At 47.2% G+C, this 23,482-nt stretch overlaps 1 protein-coding gene across 2 annotated transcripts in view; it reads left to right on the top strand.

Annotated features, from left to right (window-relative positions):
• Nucleotides 1-13,215: 13,215 nt before the first annotated feature.
• YPEL2 (yippee like 2) overlaps nucleotides 13,216-23,482 on the top strand; it is a 61,222-nt gene continuing 50,955 nt past the window's right edge. Inside the window, exon 1 of one of the 2 annotated variants that reach the window (XM_025363368.1) lies at nucleotides 13,216-13,406. Coding sequence is in view for 1 of the 2 variants with exons in the window: in XM_025363367.1 (XP_025219152.1) it covers nucleotides 13,261-13,406 (146 nt within the window). In the remaining variant the exon portion in view is untranslated. The remainder of the gene's footprint in view (nucleotides 13,407-23,482) is intronic. The other variant, XM_025363367.1, reaches the window with a different exon arrangement.

The following is a 23,482-nucleotide window of genomic DNA, read 5'->3' as shown; positions in this document are numbered from 1 at the left end:
TAGGACAGCAGATGATATTGTCATTTGACTAAATGAAATGGACCTATTTATGTTTCATTCAAAGAAGGAAGAGCCCAGTCAAGGGAAGGAGAATGCAGCAGAACGGAGAAGTAGCTGGCCATGCAATGAGTTTGCACTCTGCCGTGGTAGAACACTGGTCTGAGCTGTTGTTTAAACTCTCACCTCTGCATCTCAGTTGATCTTGTGTATCATGTTGTCTGATGAACCTCTGTTGGGAGCCTGGGCCTCAGTGCTGGGCAGACCAAAGCAACAATTAAGCTTACAAATTAGTAAATTAACACTGTTCAAAAACAGGTCACAGAGGCCGGGCATGGTGGCTCATGTCTGTAATCCCAGTACTTTGGGAGGCTGAGGCAATTGGATCATCTGAGGTCAGGAGTTCAAGAACAACCTGGCCAACATGACGAAACCCCATTTCTACTAAAAATACAAAAATTAGCTGGCCATGGTGGCAGGCGCCTGAAATCCCAGCTACTCAGGAGGCTGAGGCATGAGAATCACTAGAACCCGGGAGGCGGAGGTTGAAATGAGCCGAGATTGCACCACTGCACTCCAGCCTGGGTGAACGAGAGAGACTCTGTCTCAAAAAAATAAAAAATAAAAAAGAAATACATGTTGGTGAGCCCAGTTAGAACCTTAAGTTACACTTGAAAATCAAGGGTATAATAAAGACGTGAGTTGGATGACCTTAAAAGATAGTACCTAGCTGGATTTGTTCAGTTGCTCTGTAGGGATAACCAGTTAAGCCAAATGAAATACCTGAGACTGTGGCAGGATATTTTCTGCCATGTTGGAGAAATTCTTGCTCTGTTTTATTTTTTTTAATTTTTTTTGTTTTTCAGATGGGGTCTCACTCTGTCAGCCCAGGTTGGTTGGAGTATAGTGGCATGATCTTGGCTCGCTGCAACCTCAGCCTCCCAGGCTCAAGTGATAGATCCTCCCACCTCAGCCTCTGGAGTAGCTGGGCCCACAGGGTCATGCCACCATGCCCAGCTAAATTTTTTTTTTTTTTTTTTGAGACAAAGTCTTGCTCTGTCGTCCAGGCTGGAGTGCAGTGGCACAATCTCAACTCACTGCAACCTCTGCCTCCTGGTTTCAAGCAATTCTCCTGCCTCAGCCCCCAAGTAGCTGGGACTACAGGTGCAAGCCACCACACCCAGATAATTTCTGTATTTTTAGTAGAGATGGGGTTTTGCCATATTGGCCAGGTTGGTCTTGAACTCCTGACCTCAGGTGATTCACCTGCCTTGACCTCCCAAAGTGCTGGGATTATAGGTGTGAGCCACTGCACCTGGCTGAAATTCTTGCTCTGCAGAAATCACTTTTTTCAGCTCAGTGTGGTGGCTAACACCTGCGATCTTGGCTCACTGCAAACTCCCCCTCCTGGGTTCACGCCATTCTGTCTCAGCCTCCCGAGTAGCTGGGACTACAGGCGCCCGCCACCTCGCCCGGTTAATTTTTCTGTATTTTTAGTAGAGACGGGGTTTCACCATGTTAGCCAGGATAGTCTTGATCTCCTGACCTTGTGATCGGCCTGCCGTGGCCTCCCAAAGCGCTAGGATTACAGGTGTGAGCCACTGCGCCCGGCCAGCTGTGATGTTTTTATTTTTCCCTGGGATACCTCAGTAGTTCATGAGGCTATTCTTCAGACAATATACGATACAATGGATTCACTCAGAGACTAGAATATTTTACAGCTTTGGATACAATAGCATATACAATTGTTCTTAAATTAGGGCCTAAAAATTATGCCCTAATCCCTGTGATTGGATATAGATGGCTCCAAATCTCTAGCCACCTACTTGCTGACAAGGTGAATCTTTTGTGTAGATGTTTAATCTCTTCCATCATATTTTGATTTTCCTTATTGCTACTCTCTGAGAGGTACTATATCTGAAGTTCTGGGAGTGCCTATGGACTACACTTGACTATACACACCCACAAAGTATGAGGAAGCCACAGTCATTGCCATGTTTTACCATTAAAAGAACGGGTTTTTTGTTGTTGTTGTTTTTTGTTTTCTTTTGAGAGGGAGTCTCAGTCTGTCTCCCTAGCTGGCGTGCAGTAGCATGATCTCGGCTCCACTGCAACCTCTGCCTCCTGGATTCAAGTGATTCTCCTGCCTCAGCCTCCTGAGTAGCTGGGATTACAGGTGTGCGCCACCACGCCTGGCTAATTTTTGTATTTTTGGTAGAGACGGGGTTTCTCTATCTTGGCCAGGCTTGTGTTGAACTCCTGACCTCAGGAGTTCTGCTCACCTCGGCCTCCCAAAGTGCTGGGATTATAGGCGTGAGCCACCAAGCCTGGCCTAAAAGAATGGTTTTATTTACTCAGGAGCAGCATAGCTAAAAGAGCTAATTTGGTTGAAGGAATCATAGGAAACAAATTTACTCTTATTTCCTTAGCGACTTCACCTACGAGGCTTCCCAGGAATGGGGAGGCTTCTACTGAGTTTGAAAATGCTGCTGTAGAAGGCTGAGCATGGTGGCTCAAGTTTGTAATCCCAGCACTTGGGAGGATGAGGCAGGTAGATCGCTTGAGTTCAGGAGATCGAGACCAACCTGGGCAACATGGCAAAACCCTATCCCTACCAAAAAAAAAAAAAAAAGACACAAAAAAACCACAAATTAGCCTATGTGGTGGCATACGCCTGTAATCCCAACTACTCTGGAGGCTAAGATGGGAGGGATCGCTTGAGGCCAGGAGGCTGAGGTTGCAATGAGCTGTGATGGTGCAACTGGACTCGTTTGGGTGACAGAGCAAGACTCTGTATCAAAAACAAACAAACAAACAAACAAAAAAACGGAAAAAAAACTGCTGTAGGGCTGGGCACAGTGGCTTGCACCTGCAATCCCAGCACAGCACTTTGGGAGGGTGAGGCGGGTGGATCACCTGAGGTCAGGAATTTGAGACCAGCCTGGCCAACATGGTGAAACTCCGTCTGTACACTAAAAATACAAAAATTAGCCAGGCATGGTGGCAGGCACCTGTAATCACAGCTACTTGGGAGGCTGAGGCAGGAGATTGCTTGAACCCAGGAGGTAGAGGTTGCAGTGAGCCGAGATTGTGCCACTTCACTCCAGCTTGGGCGACAGAATGAGACTCTGTCTCCAAAAAAAAAATTAAAAAAAAAAAACTGCTGTAGAACATTTAAAAATTGGTTGGATTTTTGTTATAACTAGTTCTGTGCAGTAAGTCTGGAGGAACTAGAGACAGAAGAGATCCTATGCTCAGTGTGTCTGCAATGAATTAATAACAAAAAGAAGAAGAAATCCATACTTAATCAAAATAGTGTATAGAAGAGGGTTTTAGGGCGTGGACCCTATAATCAGTCTTTGGTTGTTCTTTCTATTCTCTCCTTAGAGAATTTATTGTTTAATAGCAATGCATACACATGATACTAAATGGAAAGGCTCCCTTTCATCCTTAACCTCCAGTCTCCCAGTTTTCTTCTCCAGCAGCAACCACAGTTATTACAGATGCCCACCACCACGACTGGCTAATTTTTGTATTTTTAGTAGAGACGGGTTTTACCATGCTGGTCAGGCTAGTCTCGAACTCCTGACCTCAGGCGATCTGCCCATCTCAGCCTCCCAAAGTGCTGGGATTACAGGCGTGAGCCACCGCGCCTGGCCATAAGTGTATATTTTAAAACAAATGATGGCATAGTTTGTACAATTGTTGTGTAGCATGTTTTTCTTGCATTTAAATTCTAGAGTTTGTTTACTCTTCATTCATTCATTCAACACATATTTACCGAGCACTATAATAGACTGGATTGTTGTTTGCTACTCCTTATGGTAGGTTATATATCATGCTCTCTGCTCTGTAACTTTGGATACTCTATCAGTAAAGAAGATAGAGTATGACTTCCTTTCACTCTTGACTTTGTGGTTGGCCATATGATTTTCTTTGACCAATGGACTGTGGGTAGAATTGTTGTTTCAAAAGAGAAATTGTCATTTCAAAAGAGAATATGAAAATTGAGATAAGGCTGGGAGAAGTGGCTCATTCCTGTAATCCCAACACTTTGGGAGGCCAAGGCAGGCAGATCACTTAAGACCAGGAGTTCAAGACCAGCCTGGCCAACATGGTAAAACCCCATTTCTACTAAAAAACAAAAAACAAAACAAAACAAAAAACCACACACACAAAAATTAGCTGGGCGTGGTGGCACACATCTGTAGTCCCAGCTACTCGGGAGGCTGAGGCAAGAGAATTGTTGAACCTGGGAGGTGAAGTTTGCAGTGAGCTGAGATCACACCACGGCACTCCAGCCTGGGCGACCGAGCAAGACTGTCTCAAAAAAAAAAAAAAAAAAAAAAAAAATTGAGATGAGTAAAGTCAATGGATAAAAAGAAATTTTGTTGAAGCTTGTAATCTGATATCTGATTTTTTAAAAAAGAAATTCTGAATTGCTAAGCTTGATACAAAACTAGTTAATGTTCCACATGGTAAAAATAATAACCTTTCAGGTTCTCTTCTGCTGGACAGAAAAATAATCATCCACCATTATCAGTGTTAGAGAGCTGTAAAATGGGCTTTAGCAATTGCAAAGTTACATCCCTAGAGAGTCAGTCATCTGATAATACTAACAATTTTACAATATCCATTTACATACATCTTTGTGCACATGTGTGTTATCTTTTTTTTTCTTTCTTTCTTTTTTTTTTGGAGATAGTCTCCCTCTGTCATCCAGGCTAGAGTACAGTGATGCGATCTCGGCTCACTGAAACCCTCTGCAGTTCAAGTGATACTAGTGCCTCAGACTCCCTAGCAGCTGGGATTACAGGCCCACACTACCACGCCTGGCTAATTTTTGTATTTTTAGTAGAGGCCGGGTTTGGTCAGGCTGGTCTTGAACACCTGGTCTCATGGAATCCACCCGCCTCAGCCTCCCAAAGTGCTGGGATTACAGGTGTGAGCCACTGCGCCCGGCACTGTGTGTGAGTTATTTTAAAAATAAATTCTGGGCCGGGCGCGGTGGCTCAAACCTGTAATCCCAGCACTTTGGGAGGCCGAGAAGGGCGGATCACGAGGTCGGGAGATCGAGACCATCCTGGCTAACACGGTGAAACCCCGTCTCTACTAAAAAAATACAAAAAACTAGCCGGGCGAGGTGGCGGGCGCCTGTAGTCCCAGCTACTCGGGAGGCTGAGGCAGGAGAATGGCGTGAACCCAGGAGGCGGAGCTTGCAGTGAGCTGAGATCCGGCCACTGCACTCCAGCCTGGGCAACAGAGCGAGACTCCGTCTCAAAAAATAAAAATAAGGCCGGGCGCGGTGGCTCAAGCCTGTAATCCCAGCACTTTGGGAGGCCGAGGCGGGTGGATCACAAGGTCAGGAGATCGAGACTATCCTGGCTAACATGGTGAAACCCCGTCTCTACTAAAAATACAAAAAACTAGCCGGGCGTGGTAGCGGGCGCCTGTAGTCCCAGCTACTTGGGAGGCTGAAGCGGGAGAATGGCGTGAACCCGGGGGGCGGAGCTTGCAGTGAGCCGAGATCGCGCCACTGCACTCCAGCCTGGGAGACACAGTGAGACTCCGTCTCAAAAAAAAAAAAAATAAAATAAAAAATAAAAATAAAAATAAAATAAAATAAAATAAAACAAATAAATAAATAAATAAATTCTGGCTGGGCGTGGTGGCTCAAGCCTGTAATCCCAGCACTTTGGGAGGCCGAGGAGGGTGGAGGCTGCAGTGAGCAGAGATTGCGCCATTGCACTCCATCCTGGGCGACAAGAGTGAAACTCTGTCTCAAAAAATAAAAATAATAAATAAATAAATAAACTCCTAGCCAGGCATGGTGGTACCTGCCTATAATTCCAGTGACTGGAAAGACAAGTAGAAGGCTTGCTTGAGTCCAGGAGTTGGAGGCCAGCCTGGGCAACATAGCAAGAGCCTGTTTCCAAAAAAATGCTTTAAAAAATTCCTAGCCCGGCCGGGCGCGGTGGCTCAAGCCTGTAATCCCAGCACTTTGGGAGGCCGAGGCGGGTGGATCACGAGGTTAGGAGATCGAGACCATCCTGGCTAACATGGTGAAACCCCGTCTCTACTAAAAATACAAAAAACTAGCCGGGCGTGGGGGCGGGCGCCTGTAGTCCCAGCTACTCGGAGGCTGAGGCGGGAGAATGGCGTGAACCCGGGAGGTGGAGCTTGCAGTGAGCCGAGATCGCGCCACTGCACTCCAGCCTGGGCGACAGAGCGAGACTCCGTCTCAAAAAAAAAAAAAAAAAAAAAAAAAAAAAAAAAAAAAAAAAATTCCTAGCCGATGTGGTGGCTCATGCCTAGCCAGTGTGGTGGCTCAGAACTTTGGGAGACTGAGGTAGGTGGGAGGATTGCTTGAGCCTAGGAGCTCAAGACCAGCCTGGGTGACATAGGGAACCCCCGTGTCTCTAAAAAATATATAAAATAAAAATAAATTAAAATAAATAAATTCCTAGAAGTGAAATTTCTGAGTATACTAATCTTGAGACTTTTGAGAGATTTTAATCTCTAATTTTGAGAGAGATTACCAAATTGTTGTCCTCTATAGAAATAAATTATTCCAATTTACCTTACTGCTAACAATATATGACTGGCTGTTTTTTCACATCTTCTCCAAAGCAGTGTTACTGAACTGTTATACTACTTGCCAATTTTTTTTTTTTTTTTTTTTTTTTTTGAGACAGAGTCTCGCTATGTACCCCAGGCTGGAGTGCAGTGGCCCGATCTTGTCTCACTACAACCTCTACCTCATGGGTTCAAGCGATTCTCCTGCCTCAGCCTCCCGAGTAGCTGGGACTACAGGTGCCCGCCACCATGTCCGGCCATTACTTGCCAATTTTGACAGATTAAAATATCACCTCATTGTAATTTTAATTTTTCTTGTTATAAGATTTAACGCTTTTTCCATATCTTTACAAGTTATTTCTTTTACTTCCACCATGAACTGTCACTTCATATCTTTGCCTTCAGAAAAATTAATCCTTAGTCTGTCATATGTGCTCCAAATATTTTTTTTTCAGTTTCAAATATATTTATTTATTTTCTTTTCTTTTCTGTTTTTTTGAGATAGAGTTTTTGCTCTTGTCACCCAGGCTGGAGTGCAATGGTGCAATCTCCATTCACTGCAACCTCCACCTCCCAGGTTCAAGCGATTCTCCTGCCTCAGCCTCCCAAGTAGCTGGGATTACAGGCATGCACCACCATGCCCAGCTAATTTTTTGTTTTTTTGTATTTTTAGTAGAGACGGGGTTTCTTTTTCTTTTTTTTTTTTTTGAGACGGAGTCTCGCTCTGTGCCCCAGGCTGGAGTGCAGTGGCGCGATCTCCACTCACTGCAAGCTCCGCCTCCCGGGTTCACGCCATTCTCCTGCCTCAGCCTCCCGTGTGGCTCGGACTACAGGCGCCCGCCACCGCGCCCGGCTAATTTTTGTATTTTTAGTAGAGACGGGGTTTCACCATGTTAGTCAGGATGGTCTCCATCTCCTGACCTCGTGATCCGCCCATCTCGGCCTCCCAAAGTGCTGGGATTACAGGCGTGAGCCACCGCGCCCGGCCGAGACGGGGTTTCACCATGTTCACCAGACTGGTCTCCAACTCCTGACCTCAGGTGATCTGCCTGGCTGGGCCTCCCAAAGTGGTGGGATTACAGGCGTGAGCCACCGTGCCCAGCATCACATGTATTTCTAATCCTAGCATTACCATTGACTAGCTGCCCAGCCTCACATATATTTCTAATTCTAGCATTACCCTTACTGGCTGACCTTGGGCAAATTACTGAACCTCTCTGAGCCTACATTTACTTGCCAGTTCTCAATCTCTCATTTGAAACCCTGAGATAGATGTGTTTTAGATTCCCAAATCTTTCACCTCATATACTGCATATTACAGAGAATCTAGGGAGTTTGTATTTATTTATTTATTTAGAGACAGAGCCTAGCTCTGTCGTGCAGGCTGGAGTTCAGTGGTGCCATCTTGGCTTACTGTAGCCTCTGCCTCCTGGGTTCAAGCGATTCTCCTACCTCAGCCTCCCAAGTAGCTGGGATTACAGGCATGTGCCACCATGCTGGCTAATTTTTGTATTTTTAGTAGTAGAGACAGGGTTTCACCATGTTGGCCAGGCTGGTCTCAAACTCCTGGCCTCAAGTGATTGGCCTGCCTCGGCCTCCCTAAGTGCTGGGATTAGAGGCGTGAACTACCTTGCCAGGCTGAGTTTGTACTCTTTCAAACTTCAATATTTCTACAAGAAACATATGGATAGTCTAGGTGAAATTAATAAAGACTAGAAATGACCTCATGTCAGATAAGGTTAGCCATCAAGTGAGCCATGTCAAACTAACTTTGGATTTTCAGAGCTTTTCGAACTTTGGAATTATGCTTACAAAATGTAGACCTGTGGTTGTTGTGAATATTAGATTAAATTAAACAATGCATGTAACATGTCTATACCAGTTTCTAAAACATAGGAAGCACCAAATAAATGATTTTTACTGTAGTTAAGAGGGAGGTGCTAAGCCCTCACCACTCTTGCTTCCAGATCTTTTAGATTGGCATAGGGTTTCGCTTTGTGGAGTAGTTTGATCTTTGGCTGTTTTCTTGTAAAGGCGATTGGGATATTTCAGGGTAACAGAAGGTAAGCAGTTTTAGTCTTTGACAGTGTAGAAGAAAAAGAATGTTTAGGTTTTGAAGCCAGTTGGATCAGGGTTCAAATTTCATAGCATCAGCTCCTTTTTAAAATGAGGGAAATATCTATCTTGCTGGTTGCTTTGAGGATTAAATATAGCTAGATGGAAGAGAAACTGCTCTGCACACAATATGTGCTCAATAAATGGTAGCAAATGTTTTTTTAAAGCATTCAAGAAGCCCAAGGTACAACCCTCCCTTGTTAACAGTCTGAAAGGCATAGAATCAGCCACTTTCATGACCAAAAATAAGAGACTTGGACGGGGATCAGAGAAAGCATTTATTGTACATAAAGAAACAAAGCACTGTTACCATCATCTGGCTGCGGGAAGACGGCACCAGGCCCTCTTCTGTGATGCAATGTCATGGGACTTTACTGGAGTGAGGGTTGGAGGGGGTATGGTGAGACTTCTGAGGAACAGCTCTCTCTCCTACACAGGCAGAGCTGGCCATTTTCCCAGGTGGTATGTAGTGTGAGAGCCTGGTGGCCTCTAGCCTTCAGGAAGTTTCCATTGTACTGTGATTTTTAAAATGTAGGTTGTCCCTTTTATATAGAACAACCTAAAGTTTCAAGTTTAATGTTATCATACTACAAAGTAAGACTGCTATCTGTTGATCAGTATACTCTGAGAACAGATCCTATCAATTTCTGCTTGGACTCCCACTGGATTCAACTCAGATATAAACCTTTAGGGAGGGCCTACCATGTGCCAGGTGCTGAAAATACAAGGATGATCTGATAAGGTTCCAGCCCAAGAGGGACTGGCAGAGAGGAGAGATAACTGATAACTCTTAATTGGAAGTGTGGAGTGTGGGGTGACGTAATGGAGCTCTGAGTAAAGTACTATGTAGGGTACTAAGAACAGGAAAAACTATTTTTCTGGGGAGGCTACGGGAAATTCTTCCACAGAAGTGATACTTGATCCAATCTTTGGACTGAATCATCAGGCAAATGGATTTGAGACGGGATGAGAGGAAAGGGCTGAGGGGTGGGGAAGGGGGATAAAGGAGAGAACAATATTCCAAGTGAAAGAAACCGCAGGGACAAAGATATGAGGCAGTAGGCACACTCATGCATTTGTTCAGATAGTCATTCAAAAATCTGTTGAGTGCTAGTCACTGTTCTTGGCACTTGGGACACAACAGGAAGCAAGACAGACAGGTCCCTGATGTTTATACAGAGTTTACACTTCAGAGCTAGATGGGACCAAAAAAAAAAAAAAAAGCACAAAGAAATGAACAAGATGATTTCAGAGAGTGATACGTATTATGAAGAAAATAAACTGGGGTTATGATAGAAAGGGGGCACGGCATGTATGAATGGGCAATCCTCCTCTCTGGAGGAGGCTTTTTTTTTTTTTGAAACAGAGTCTTGCTCTGTCTCCCAGGCTGGAGTGCAGTGGCATGATCTTGGCTCACTGCAACCTCTGCCTCCCGGGTTCAAACGATTCTCCTGCCTCACTCAGCCTCCCAAGAAGCTGGGATTACAGGCGCCTGCCACCATGCCCAACTAATTTTTGTATTTTTAGTAGAGATGGTGCTTCACCATGTTGGCTGGTCTCGAACTCCTGACCTCAGGTGATCTGCCTGCTCTGGCATTCCAAAGTCCAAAAGGGATTACAGGCGTGAGCCACCGCACCCTGCATTTGACCTCAGAACCAAATGGTGAAGAGGCAGCCTTCTGGGGACAAGGTGTTCCAGGTGGAGGGGATGGCAAATACAAACACCCTATGACAGGATGAGGAACAGAAAAAAGGCCAGCTTGACTGCAGCAATTTGAGCAAAGGACAGTTGGTGGAAGACCAGAGAGGTTGGCAGGCCTGGTTACTAGGGCCTGTGGGCCACCAGAAGGAGTTTGTTTAGAAGAAGTACCATCTGGCTGCTGCACAGAGAATGGGCTGGAAGCAGGGAGATCAGTTGAGAAGCTGTTGCTTATTCTAGGCAAGAGATGTTGGTGGCTCCAACCGGGGTGCAGCAGCAGAGGCATATGTGTTCAGAGCAAATACATATTTGTGAAGTGAAACTGACAGGACCTGTTGATGAACTGGGAGGTGGCTGGGTGGTGAGGGGAAGGAAGATGTAATTAATTATTTCAAATTAATAATATGCAGGTTGAGAGGTTGAGTAAGGTGAACACGTAAAAGTGACTCTGTTCACAGCAGCAATAGCACCAATATGGCAATAGTGGGAAGATGGGATTAGTGAGAGGTCGCTGGAAAACATGCCGTGAAGGCTCTGGGAATGAATGAATTTGGCTTCACACAGAGGAGACAGAGGTACTGTTCCATTGACAAAGGCAGACTGATAATCTGTGAAGCCAGGAATCTCTCAAACTTTTAGCAGCAGGAGTTTTTGTTTGTTTGTTTGTTTAAGCCTTGGCTGACTTTGAACAAATTCGTTTATTTCTCTCTCTCTCTCCATCTCTTTTTTGCTTTCCAGGATAAACATCTGTCTCATTTCACCAACTCTCCATTGGCCTCAGCGTCTCTCCTCTCGGTAGATTTTTCAGATACTATCATCCTAGTCAAGCAGGAAATTCTGTCCATAGTAGGCACTGAGAAAATTTATTGAGGGACAGTTCAAGGGCCCCTCTCCCTCTCTGGTTTCAGAGAAGAGAAGTTGAATCTATTTGTTTCATCTCTCCCTTCTCCTTTCCCAGCTCAAAATCCTTGGCTCTTTTTGACTTGGAGGAGGCACGATCAGGCTTAATACTTTTTTTGTTGTTGGCTGGCTGGCTGGTTCTATTGTCTCCTGGCCCTAAGGTCTAGGGCCTCTTCCAGTCCCCTGCATACACACAGCAGGCCTGAAGGGGTCCTCAGAGCTCCCTCTGAAACCACGGTACCAGGCTAGTCTTTTTTAGCTAACATTATCTTTTATTTAAACAGAAACAGTAGCCACCAGTCTTGTTACATAACATACCAATATCCTGGGTGTTAAACTAATTCAGCATCTACTGTTAGGAAGTGGTGATGTGGCAACACAAATATTCGCTCGCACAATATTGCGGAAACGTAACAAACATGACTTTCTGGTCCTACTTAAAATTTCAGAGCTGGAAGGGACTTGAGATCATCCTATTTCAACCCTCCATCTTTTAAACTGTGGAAACCTAGGCCTGGAGAGACAAAGAAACATGCTCAAGAAGCAGATCAGGGCGAGATAGCAAGCTCTTGCTAATCTAAAGAATCCATGACATCTTAGATTAAGGATTAAATGCTAAACAGTTCTTGTTTGTGATTCCTTCCCATCTGAAAGCATTCCCCCCCCCACCCCCGCCTTTTAGACTCTCTAGTCAGTTGTGAACCATGACATAGCCTCTGTTTACACTGAAACTGCAAATCTGATGCTGATATGTCAGCACCACAATACTGAGGTATTTGGGGTGTTTTGTTGTTTTCACTAACTTTGGGGACGGGATTCACATGCAATAGACATTAACTGAATACAATTTGGTTGACCAAGCATATTTGAAAGACAGCTGGGTGGAGATGCAGGTGAGCCAGCATTCTGGGTGTACGTGCAAACCAGTGTGTGGAAGGCGGGGAGTCAGCTGCACTTCCTGCAGCACCCCACATCCTGATAGCTGCACAGTAAATCACTAGTTTCCTTGGACGAGGAGTTCCCAGAGGAACTGCGGAACCCCAGTGTCTTGAGTGAAAGGCAGAACCTGCTCTGTTCACCTTGTCCGTGCCTACATTCTTTATCAAACTGACCTGTCTTCCTGCTGGGAAACTGCCCCACTCCACCCACCTGGTGCCTCCCTGGATTCCTGACTGCCATGAGGTTATTTTTTAACCTGCTCTTCCTTGAAAAGCACCACCCCAATGATCCAGAACGTGGACTCCTCCCCTCTGGTCACTCGGACCATCCCACTCTAACCATCGTCATCTGCCTCTAAAAGTCATGGAAAATTAGCAGCAATAGATCGGTCTTCAATTCCTCTAAGCCCCTTTCGTACTTTTAATTCGCCGAAATTACTAGCAGGAAAGAGAGAAGAGGGGAAATGCCTGGCTTCTGAGCAGGGCATGGGTGGGCTGGGTGGAACCGGGACTATCGTTTTAAATTCAATTGCCCCGGGTCCTGAGGGCCACTTCTGGTAATTTAAGCTATGGCTTAGGGCGAGGTTTAAAAAGTAAGAAAGGAATGACTATCTTGAGCCTCCAAGGAGAAGCACTGCAAATCCCCCCACCCCCAAATACAACCCAGGTTCTGGGAATCCCAGCCCTGCCCTGGGGACAAACCCCAAACCCAAATAAACAGCGTCCTCCTAGGCGCTGACAGCCCACCCAGCTTTGTCACTATGGGTCCCTGCCCCTCCGGCAAGTTGCCCGGACGGGCGGGACCCGGACCAGCCTCACTCCTGTCGCCCAGGCCAAGCCGGGCCGGGCCGAGGGGTGGGGGAGTGGGCGGTCGGGGAAGCGGGGGGCGGAGTTCCGTCCTCTGATGATTGGCTCCGCGCGGATGGGCTGCGGCTGCGCCCGGCCAACCCGCGGCGTGTTGCTATGTGCTGAGTCGAGGGGATAGGCGCGGGGGTGCGTCCGTCACGGGGTAGCCCCCGGCCCGGACCCGGAGGGATGCGGAGTGGCGGCCGCGGCAGTGGCGGAGACTGTGGCTTTAAGAGCGCGCCGGGAGCCCGAGCCCCATCCGGGCCGCGCTTCGCCGCTGCGCACCGCCGCGGAGCCGAGCCCCGCGCTGGCCGGACGGGGCCGCCTGCCGCCGGGTGAGTGCGCCGGAGTGCGGCGCAGGCTGGTCGCGCGTGGGCGTGGGGCGCACTGTCAGCGCGGGCTCTGGGTCCCCGGCCCCGGACCCCGGACACCCCCGGCCGGGCCTGCGCGGGGTTGGAGGTGCGGCGCTCTCGGTTCCGCGTGGGGTCCCCGTGGGGGCCGCGGGCGCCGGGGGCGGGGAGCCGCAGCCGGGCCACGTGACCGGTTTGTTTACAAACATTGCCGGGCCCGCGGCTGCTCGCTGAGAGAGCCCGGGGCGCGGGACCCCCGGTCGGGGTGGGAGACGCACGGCAGGGGCCGGGCAAGTCTGCGGGGCCAGGTTTGGGGTGGGGGCGCGGAGCTGGGATCGCCGCTTCCTCCTCCGCGTCGTCCCCGCGGGTTCGGACTCCGTGGGGTCCGGGTGGGGCTGGGGACGCTCTCCGTCCACTCGTGACGCCGCGTCTCCTTCGGAGAGTCCTGGGGACACTTGGACACAGGGCGCCGCCCTGGGGGCCTCCCACTGTGGGACTGGGCGCCGTCGAAATTTCTCGGAGCGCGTCGTCGGCCCCGGCCCGAACCGAGGTAACCGCAGCCGAGTTCCTGCCTGGCCGCGTCCTGGCGCCTCCCCGGTGTCCTTGCCAAGGGGGTGGGCGCGAAGTCCTGCCCAACGGAATGCGGGGGCCTCTGCCGCGAGCGCCTCCCCGGAGCTGGCGCTTAGGGGCGGCCCCGACCTTTCGCCACTTCCAGTTTACCGTACTTGGCCGCCGACCTCCTCTGGTGTCTTTCCCAGAGTGGTGGGCTTTCCTCCGGTCTTGGGGGCGTGCGGGGGTGGGGGACACCTGTTCTTTTGGACTTCTTGTCCGGAAGATTGCTACCTCTGTGCGAGAGTTTAAAAAGCCAGGTGAGCGAGTGTCCTGTTTTCCTCCGCTTGGTGCGGAACTGCACTCTCTCCCGCCCTCCAGTCCCGCCGCTGTGAATGGCCCCAGGGAACTGCTCCGAAGCTTTCCGGGGGGTTTTGCTTTCTGGCTTCCCTGCTGATTTTGCTGTCCTTGCAACTTGGGAGGCTCTTGAGTGAGTCCTTGCCTTTGGTGAATCTGAAGACTAACGAGACAGCTGTCTTTTTCTCCCTGCCCTTCCTTCCTTGCTCTTCCTTGTCCCTAAGCATTGGGTAAGAAGGGTAGCGGTCAGCTTTCCTGTGCCTTACGGAGCATTAGAGGTGCAAGAAGTTCGGTAAACCACCTCACTGGCTCTGGGGTGGGACTTGATTTCACATGGTTTTTGCTCCCCCGTGCTCTCCTGGCTCTGGGGGCCACCTGGCCTGTGAGTGACTGAGTCTTGCCTCCGGTGAGGAACATTTTCATTCTTCTAAACTGTGTTTTGAGTGGCTGCAAGTTCTTTTCCCCAGAAACAGGCCCAGCCTGGGGAGAGCTGTGCAGACTTCCCCCTTGGCACCATCCCCTGTCCCCAACTCCATGATCGGGTCTCAGGCAGGAGTGCAGTGGGAGCCTCATCCCCTTCCTCAGGTGGGCTTTGCCGCGGCAGGTTAACATTCAATGATAGCATTTCTTGGATCTGTCTTGGTATTTCTGTGCTTGAACCAAAATCAAGATGCTTGGAGTTAGGGGTGGAAAATGGAAAATAAACACCATGCACAAGAAAACCGTTTTCCTTCTTCCCTCTAGGAGCGTGGTTTTCAGACTTTGAGTGGGACCTGCAGTGCATACAGGTCTGTAACTGAAATAAGTTTCAGAGAACAATAATTACCCTTTCTACCTGCAGTGTGCTCTGTTTTAAAGTTTTTTTTTTTTTTTTCTACTTCATTAAAAAATAATCAACTGCTGGTTACGACCCATTAATTTGATTTCCTGACCAAGCAGGTCCTGACCCACAGTTTGAGAAGCATCGCTTTAGGGCAGAGGTCCTCAAACTTAAAACGTGTATAAAGATGACCTGGGTCGTGTTTAAAAATACAGTTTGTCAGGCTGTTCGGCAGATGTTTATTTTCAGTGGGCCACAGGAATCTGCATTTTTACCAAGGGACCCATGAGATTGTGATGCAGGTGCTTGATAAGAGCCCCTGATCTAGTGGGAACTGGAGGCAGGGAACAGTGAAAGGTATTTACTTGGCTCTGAAGTGCAGTCAGGTATGTGACCCCATACTCTGCAATCCCAAAATCACTCAGCTGTCAATCACACTGGCTTAGGCTTTGAAAAGTCTAAGGGCACAGTATTGTTTGTTCTCAACTGCCATGAACCAGTTGGCTTTAAGAGACTGGTATCCCTCGCTCTCCACTCCAGCCTGTTTGAGGGCTGCTGCACAGTGTTGTGTACCAGGAGATGTTTCTAGGTGTGTGGGGGTTGGAGATGTGAGTAGTGCCGATGAGTTGCGTGAGTGTTGCTGTGCTGTTCATAGATTATGTGATTTTTTCATTGTCTTAATGATTTTTAACGGTTTTGCAGGCAGCCACATAGTCATTGTGCCTGGGGGATTCACAATTGGCCAGCTAAAGAAAAGGTTGATTTTGTTTAGTATCCAGACTGTGTAGCCTGGGGGAAAGGCAGGCTGGTAACTCTTTTTATTTGAGGGGAGGGGGGTGAGGAGTCAGGAGTTTGTCTACCATCAGGTCTTAGCAAGAGGCACAAGTTCCCATACCTCCTGGGCTACCCCAGTCCTGGTTACTTCCCATTGTAATGGCCCAGTCCCTGAGTGCAGGTGAATCTTGTTAGGCCTCCAGTTTCTGATGCTGTTATCTCTGCCTTCAGGCACAAACACACACACACACCTGATGCAGCCACAGGTTAGATTCTTCCCTCTTAGTTATTGTGTCCAGACATATTGGTAGGATACATTTATTTGAATTAATGAAAGCTACGATTTAGCTTCAAAAAGGACTTTATCCAAATTGAAGTTCAACCGTAGCCCTTCTTGCTAAAGGTGTGTCTTATGGGAACATTAAGCATGGGATTTTAAAAATTAACTTTAATAATGTTCAGTTTGGCCAAGCAGCTCACATTCAGAATGTTTAGTTTTGAGCATATGGAGAAAAAGCAACAAAAGGATGGCAAGGGATGAGATGTCCCAGGATTGGAAAAGCCAGAAGGAAGAGATGTTGAAGTGAGATTCAGATGGAGGATGTGATCAATTCCCATTGTAAATTATCTTGGCATTTCCTTAGTGTTTGTCACGCAAACCACTAGGTGCTCTGACAACTGCATTCCCCTGAGCATAAAAAGGTATAAAGTTTTGGAAAAGGAAGAAGCATAATTTTCAACTTGAGCCTGTAATGATGGAAAGCCAGCCAGGCCCTGCAGGCTAAAGATATTTTTTAGAGTTGTTAGTTTTCAGTGACATTGTCCTTAACAAAAGGTGATACACTTGAGTCTGTCAAGTATTGTACTGCCTGGGTTTGTTTACCTGGGAGCTGTGGATATAACACTGGTGATCTTAAAAGTAAACCCCAGAGGCTGGGCGTGGTGACTCACACCTGTAATCCCAGCACTTTGGGAGGCAGAGGCGGGGGGATCACGAGGTCAGGAGATGGAGACCATCCTGGCTAACACGGTGAAACCCCGTCTCTACTAAAAATACAAAAAAAAAATTAGCCAGGCGTGGTGGCGGGCACCTGTAGTCTCAGCTACTCGGAGGCTGAGGTGAACCTGAGAGGCGGAGGTTGCAGTGAGCCGAGATTGCGCCATTGTACTCCAGCCTGGGCGACAGTGCGAGACTCTGTCTCAAAAAAAAAAAAAGTAAAACAGAATATGCTATTCCCTTGTCGCCAATTTGCCAATGGCAAATTGTCCTTCAGATATAATCTAATTCCTTTCCCTGTAGGCACCACCTACTCCCCTGTCTTCTGCCTCATCTCTTACCAATCTCCACCGTGTCCACTCTGCTTCTTCCTGCTTGAGAAACGCTCACCTTTTTGAGGTTTCTGAAACATGCTATACTTATTTTTGTCATGGGGCTTTTCTACTGGTAGTACCTCTTTCCAGGATGCTCTTTCTCCAAATTTTTCTTTTCTGTCTTCTTTTTTTTCTTTCTTTCTTTCTTTTTTTTTTTTTTTTTTTTTTGAGATAGGGTTTTGCTCTTGCTTAGGCTGGAGTGCAGTGGTATGATCTGCTCACTGCAACCTCTGCCTGCCTGGTTCAGGCAATTCTCCTGCCTCAGCCTCCCAAGTAGCTGGGATTACAGGTGCACCCCACCACACCCAGCTAATTTTTGTAGTTTTAGTGGAGACGGAGTTTCACCATATTGTCCAAGCTGGTCTTGAACTCCTAACCTCAGGTGATCTGCCTGCCTCAGCCTCTGACAAGTGTTGGGTTTACAGGCATGAGCCACCAGGCCTGGCTCTTTCTCCAAATTTTTGCATGGCTGACTCTCACTTGGTTCTCAGAGCTCCTTCCTGGCGACCAGTTATCTAGAACAGCTCCTCCTCCCTTCTCTGCCCCTCAGCCTCTCTTAATCCCCTTAACTTTATTTTCTTCAAAGCACTTTAATACCGTCTGGAAATATATTATCTACTTGTTTGCCGACACGGAAGCTTGAGAGCTTTTCTGTCTTGCTTACTGCTAAAAGTGCTTGGTGTGGAGTAGACACTGGATAAATATTTGTTGGTTGAATGCATGAATGACCAAGAGAACCAAGGTTTAGAATCTCTAGAGGAAGAAATATAGTTTAAGAGAAGAGGAAAAGATAATTTTGTTTTTCTGGGATAACATAGTATTCTCAGAATTACTTTCATTTGCACTATGTCTGCTTTTCACAATAGTTTTCATTCCTTTATTCCATTTATAGGTTGGCAAAGGCTCCAAAAGCTCCATTGTTATTTTGTTGTTATTAATAATAAACAACTCTTATCTACCCCAGTAACCTTATTCTAGGCCTCACTGTTTGTTTTCTTCTAACAAATGTTAGCATTTCTATCAGTAATCACATTTCATTAATACCAGGAGGCACTATATCTGGGGCTAAGAGCCTGGACTTTGGAATCAGAAAGACCTGGATAATTAGCTCTGTGACCTTGGCAATCTACTAAAATTCTCTAAATCTTTGTTCCTTATTTGTAAAATGATACTAATAATAGTTCGCATCACACAGGACTGATGGGAGGATTAAATGAGACTGCAGGGGAAGCCAGGCACAGAGCCTGGCACCTAAGCACTCAGTGCTAGCTATTAATAACAGCACTAATATTAATAGGTGGATTCCCCTCTCTCTGGCTCAGAGGAATCCATTCTCAATCCATTGATTTGGGAGTGGACAGTGTGTGGTGGGTTCAGAGAAGGACTTCTTACTATAAGTGAGTGAAGACTGAAAATGCCACTTACATCTATTTGAACTGGAATGGAATTTAGAAACCGTCTATTCGCACACTGACCGCTGCCCAGCATCCACCTGGAAGAAGTAATAGTTAACGGAAGTTTTTGGAAGGACATGTTGTCTATCTGCTCCTGTGGCCATTCTTGGTTTTAGACTTGATTAAGCTGGGCCATCTGCATGCGCCATTGTGTCAACCCCTCCATTGTTATTTTTACTGAGTTGAGCTTCAGTGTCTGTCAGAAATAGCTTTACATAACTTGTTACTGTAGTTCTTATAAGGGTTTATATTGGAGACTAGCTACAGATTCAATGCCCCCTTTAAGAAGTTCATGGGAGAAACGCTTTTAGAACCTAGTTTCTCTGAAAAGCTTTGCCTCTGGTGAAAACCTGGTATGCTTTATCTTTTGTGGAAACTGAAAATTTATAGCATCATATTTCTCTTTTTGCTTTGGCTACCAGGAATTACAGAGCCAAATCTGTAGCTTGATTTTAGTGACTATGTAGGGCTCTGCATCCTATTTTTTTCCAGTGTTAACCTTGTCATTTTTATTTTCTATTAATTAGGTATATACTGGGTTGGGCATTAAAATCTGTTTAGGTGTTAAAATTTTAGAGATATAAACATTGAGGTTCAAACAGACAAAAAGGACTTGATTTAAGACATAGTGCTAATTAGGGCAAAGTGGAAGCTATAAACCATACCTTCTGTTTCTCAGACCAAGGCCTCTTCCTACTTCTGCACATTCTGGAACAATACCAGCTCCTCATCTAAACCCTAAATAGCCCATGTCTCCATTCTAGGCAGAGTCTACCTTCTCTCTGCAACGAGGCAGAGCAGCATCCTGCTTGCGAGGTGCAGCACTGCCACCTGCATTCCTATTACCTGAATGGGTCAGCAACACCTGGGTTTCCTGAGCTACAGAGCAGTCAGCCCTCCCCCGGTCTTAAAAGCAGTGTGTCTAGACTGAGTGGCTTTGATTCGAAACTGGATTGCTGGCTCCAAATGAGGTTACCCTCCAGTGTCTGGAGTTCCTTTGTCTGTTTCTCACTGGGAAAGGAAGGTTTGACATCCATTTGGCAGATGGGTGCCACTGAGGCTCAAACAGGATCTTCTGTGGCCAAGTTTAGTTGCACCAGACAAAGTGGCTTTGTTTTACCCAATGTGAAATTTTTAGTTCTAGGAAATTCACTAGCCTTTCTAGTGATTTGTTTTTTGTTTTCTCAAGGCGTTCTGTTCAGGAGTACCTGGGGCAAATTAGTGTAGGCATGGAACAGATCCTGCCAATCAGGAATATTTGATCCCTATTTTCGAGATGGATTGGTGAAGAATGAAGCGGATTTACACATGCAGAAACATTCCATGGGGAACAGTTGTGTGCAAAGGCACCGAGGCGTGAACATAAGAGGGAGAGTATGGGGAGTGTTCAGTAAGCCCGTGAGATGGGGAAAGAGGGCGCTGGGATGTAGTTCTCAGCTACCATGGCTGCAGATAGAGCACTCCATGGGAGTGGACTGTGACTTCATTCATAGTAATGGTGAAGAGCGCTACACAATGGCTAATTGCCTCAGATCATAGGTGTCCCCAGGAGTGAGGCTATCTCTAGGGGTTCTGGAAGCTGGCTGCCTTAAGAATTCCTCGTCCCACTAAAGGCGTACAAAATCAGAATTTTCAGGATGGGGAATTTGTAACAAAAACAAGAAAATAGTAATAACCCCTGAAAACCTGTTTTCAGGTTCTTCTAAAGCAGCCAACCCCACACATGTCTGAGGTCTGGAAACCACTGAGGTTGTGGTTGATCCTCTGGCAGGAGCTACCAAGCAGCCTTGGCTTTTGGCCCCCTTCCCCTTGTTCTTTCTATTTTTGCTTTTTCCTTTGTTTGTGTTGCCCCGGCTTATGTCATCCAGGGTATCTGTGCGCCCGTCCCCCTCCCCCACCCTCCACCGCTTTGTTTCTGCTTTTACCACTTTGGTCTTTGTCTGTTGGGGGTCCCTCCCTAAATAGACCCATTGCCAAATGGACCACAAGAGAGAAATGAATTAACTTTCAGGACTGGTTACGTTAATGGTATAAACGTGCGCATTACATAAACCTAACTTAAATAGGGCTTGCAGTTTGTTGTGCTCGCAGGGCTCTTTGTTTCTGTTAGGATTTGAGGAAATGTTATCCCCACACTTAACTGCAGCCTTAAAGCTAAGTACCTCATTAGCCGGGAGGTACAACAAGAGCTGAAAACCAAGTCCGGCCAATTTGCGGAACTTTAAAAAATTAAGGCGGCCGGCGCGGTGGCTCATGCCTGTAATCCCAGCACTTTGGGAGGCCAAGACGGGCGGATCTCCTGAGGTCGGGAGTTCCAGACCAGCCTGGCCAACATGGCGAAACCCTGTCTCTACTAAAAATACAAAAATAGCCGGGCGTGGTGGCGGGTGCCTGTAATCCCGGCTGCTTAGGAGGCTGAGGCAGGAGAATTGTTTGAACCTGGGGGGCGCAGGTTGCAGTGAGCCAGATTGCGCCATTGCCCTCCAGCCTGGGCAACAAGAGCGAAACTCCGCCTGGGCAGGGAGGGGGGGGGGAGGCGGGAAAGCATCTTAACAAAGATGAACAGGCTGCGTGCATTTGCCGGGCCTCAAAGGATCAGAGGCACGTGGTGGAAGCACCTTTAAGAAGGAGGATGGAAGGGGGACTTAGATTCTTGTTAAAATCTTTCTGCTATTCCCATTCAGAGAAGAAACCCAGAAATGTGCTGTAGAGTCTCCCTTTCCCACCCCACCCGCTTTCCTCTCCCTCAGTAAATGGCACCACTAGATGACAGTTTAATAATTCCCAGAACAAAATAACTTCCAACTTTAGGCTGGCGATGACTTGGTCTTTAGACATACAATCAACCTTTTGAAAGTGCCTCTTCCCTTTTTTGCTCTTCAGTTTTTAAAAAGTTCAATTTCCAAATTCCCGTTGTGGAAAGGCGGGGAGCCCAGCCACAGATGTCAGAGTCTAGAGTTTTGGATTTATTTGAATTGGGAGATTAAAGTCAGAAAGCCAAAGGCATGCTGACAGCTGAACAACAGAATTGTATTGGCAGATTTGGGTTGGGTGGTCTGTAGCTAATTGGGGCCCCAGCTGTGCCCTGGGGGACCAGCAGTTGAAAGAGAAATCAAGGTCACACAGTGCCCAGAGTCTACAACACATTCGTGTATTCAGCAGATATTTGAGTGTGGGAAACACAGATGACAATCAAATAATCACCTCAGTAAAATTACCGCTGTGGATAGTGCTATATGTGTGGCATAGGGGAGCCTGACTTGGTTAGGGCTGGATGAGGCCAGGGGGAGAGTTCCCTGGTACAGTAACTTCTGAAGATAGGCCGTATCTCTTACCCTATTTCCCAAGACCTTGTTTTCTTCATAGATCTTGTAAATGGCTATTTTTCATTATACTTCAAGTATAACCCTGTCTGGGGACAGAGAGATGGACCAGATTTTTCTCTGGGTCACAGATCATGGGAAAAATCTGTTTGTTTTGTTTTAACCAGGGTTATCATCTCTGAGCATGATCAAATACAAAAGGAAGGACTGGTGTTGAAGGGCGGCAGTCTCTTGGGGCTGGAGGAAAAGGGCACATTTGGCTCTCTCGTCTGCATAGTCAAGGCAGGGCTGAGGGATCGCTCGCCTTCTTGGCCTGAATCAAATCTGACACTTCATTTTTTTTTTTTTTTTGAGACGGAGTCTCGCTCTGTCGCCTGGGCTGGAGTGCAGTGGCCGGATCTCAGCTCACTGCAAGCTCCGCCTCCCAGGTTCACGCCATTCTCCTGCCTCAGCCTCCCGAGTAGCTGGGACTACAGGCGCCCGCCACCTCGCCCGGCTAGTTTTTTTTGTATTTTTTAGTAGAGATGGGGTTTCACCATGTTAGCCAGGATGGTCTCGATCTCTTGACCTCGTGATCCGCCAGTCTCGGCCTCCCAAAGTGCTGGGATTACAGGCTTGAGCCACCGCGCCCGGCCCGACACTTCATTTTTTTGTGACTCATTCTTGCCTAGGGTAGCAGCTCAGACTGTCCTGGGGGTTTTGTGGGGACCATCTTGGAAGAAGACGCCTAGGTTGGAACTCTAAGAGTTTCTCTAGGGGTCTAGACGTTCCTGCCCACGTGGGAGGGTCACTTGGGGAGCTAACCCAAGGAGGGCATACATAGCCTGTCTGAAGGGCAGAGCAGGAAACGTTTCTGCTGTCAGACAGCAGCCAGGTAAAAGCATCAGAGGCTCGCGTGGTGTGGCTCAGCTGAGTGATGATTTCATGGCCCTACTGAATTTCAGACTCCATCTGCCAGCCCAAATGAGTTGGCATCACAAGCGTTTACTGGCTTTTTAACTTTGTAGAGCATTAATGGTGTGTGAGTCCTATGTAATGCCCAGATTGGATATTTTAAATGTACTGGATAGTGGCAAACTAAATAAGGCGATTTAAAAAATACCAGCTTTACGTGGCAGTGTGGTTTCACTGATGGCCATTCATTTTACTCAGTTAACATTTATCAAGGATCTCCAGTATGCTGGGGCTGTGAGTCCTGGAGAGACCACTGCGGGTGGGGTTGGGGGGATCTGGAAGGCCGGACCTTTGACTGCAAGAAGTTCCCAGTCTGATGGGGATAGAGACTCATGAACAGTGTGATAAAATGCCATTCCAGAGAAAACTTTTTTTGTGCTGGGAGAAGGGACCACCAGCTCTGCTAGTGTCCTACTGGAGCTGAGTGTTAAGGGATGAGCAGGCATTTACTCATTCCTT

This window comes from Theropithecus gelada, chromosome 16, assembly GCF_003255815.1.
Source record: "Theropithecus gelada isolate Dixy chromosome 16, Tgel_1.0, whole genome shotgun sequence".
NCBI lineage: Eukaryota > Metazoa > Chordata > Mammalia > Primates > Cercopithecidae > Theropithecus > Theropithecus gelada.
The sequence above is the reverse complement of the archived record's forward strand: the minus strand, read 5'-3'. Positions and strand labels throughout refer to the sequence as shown.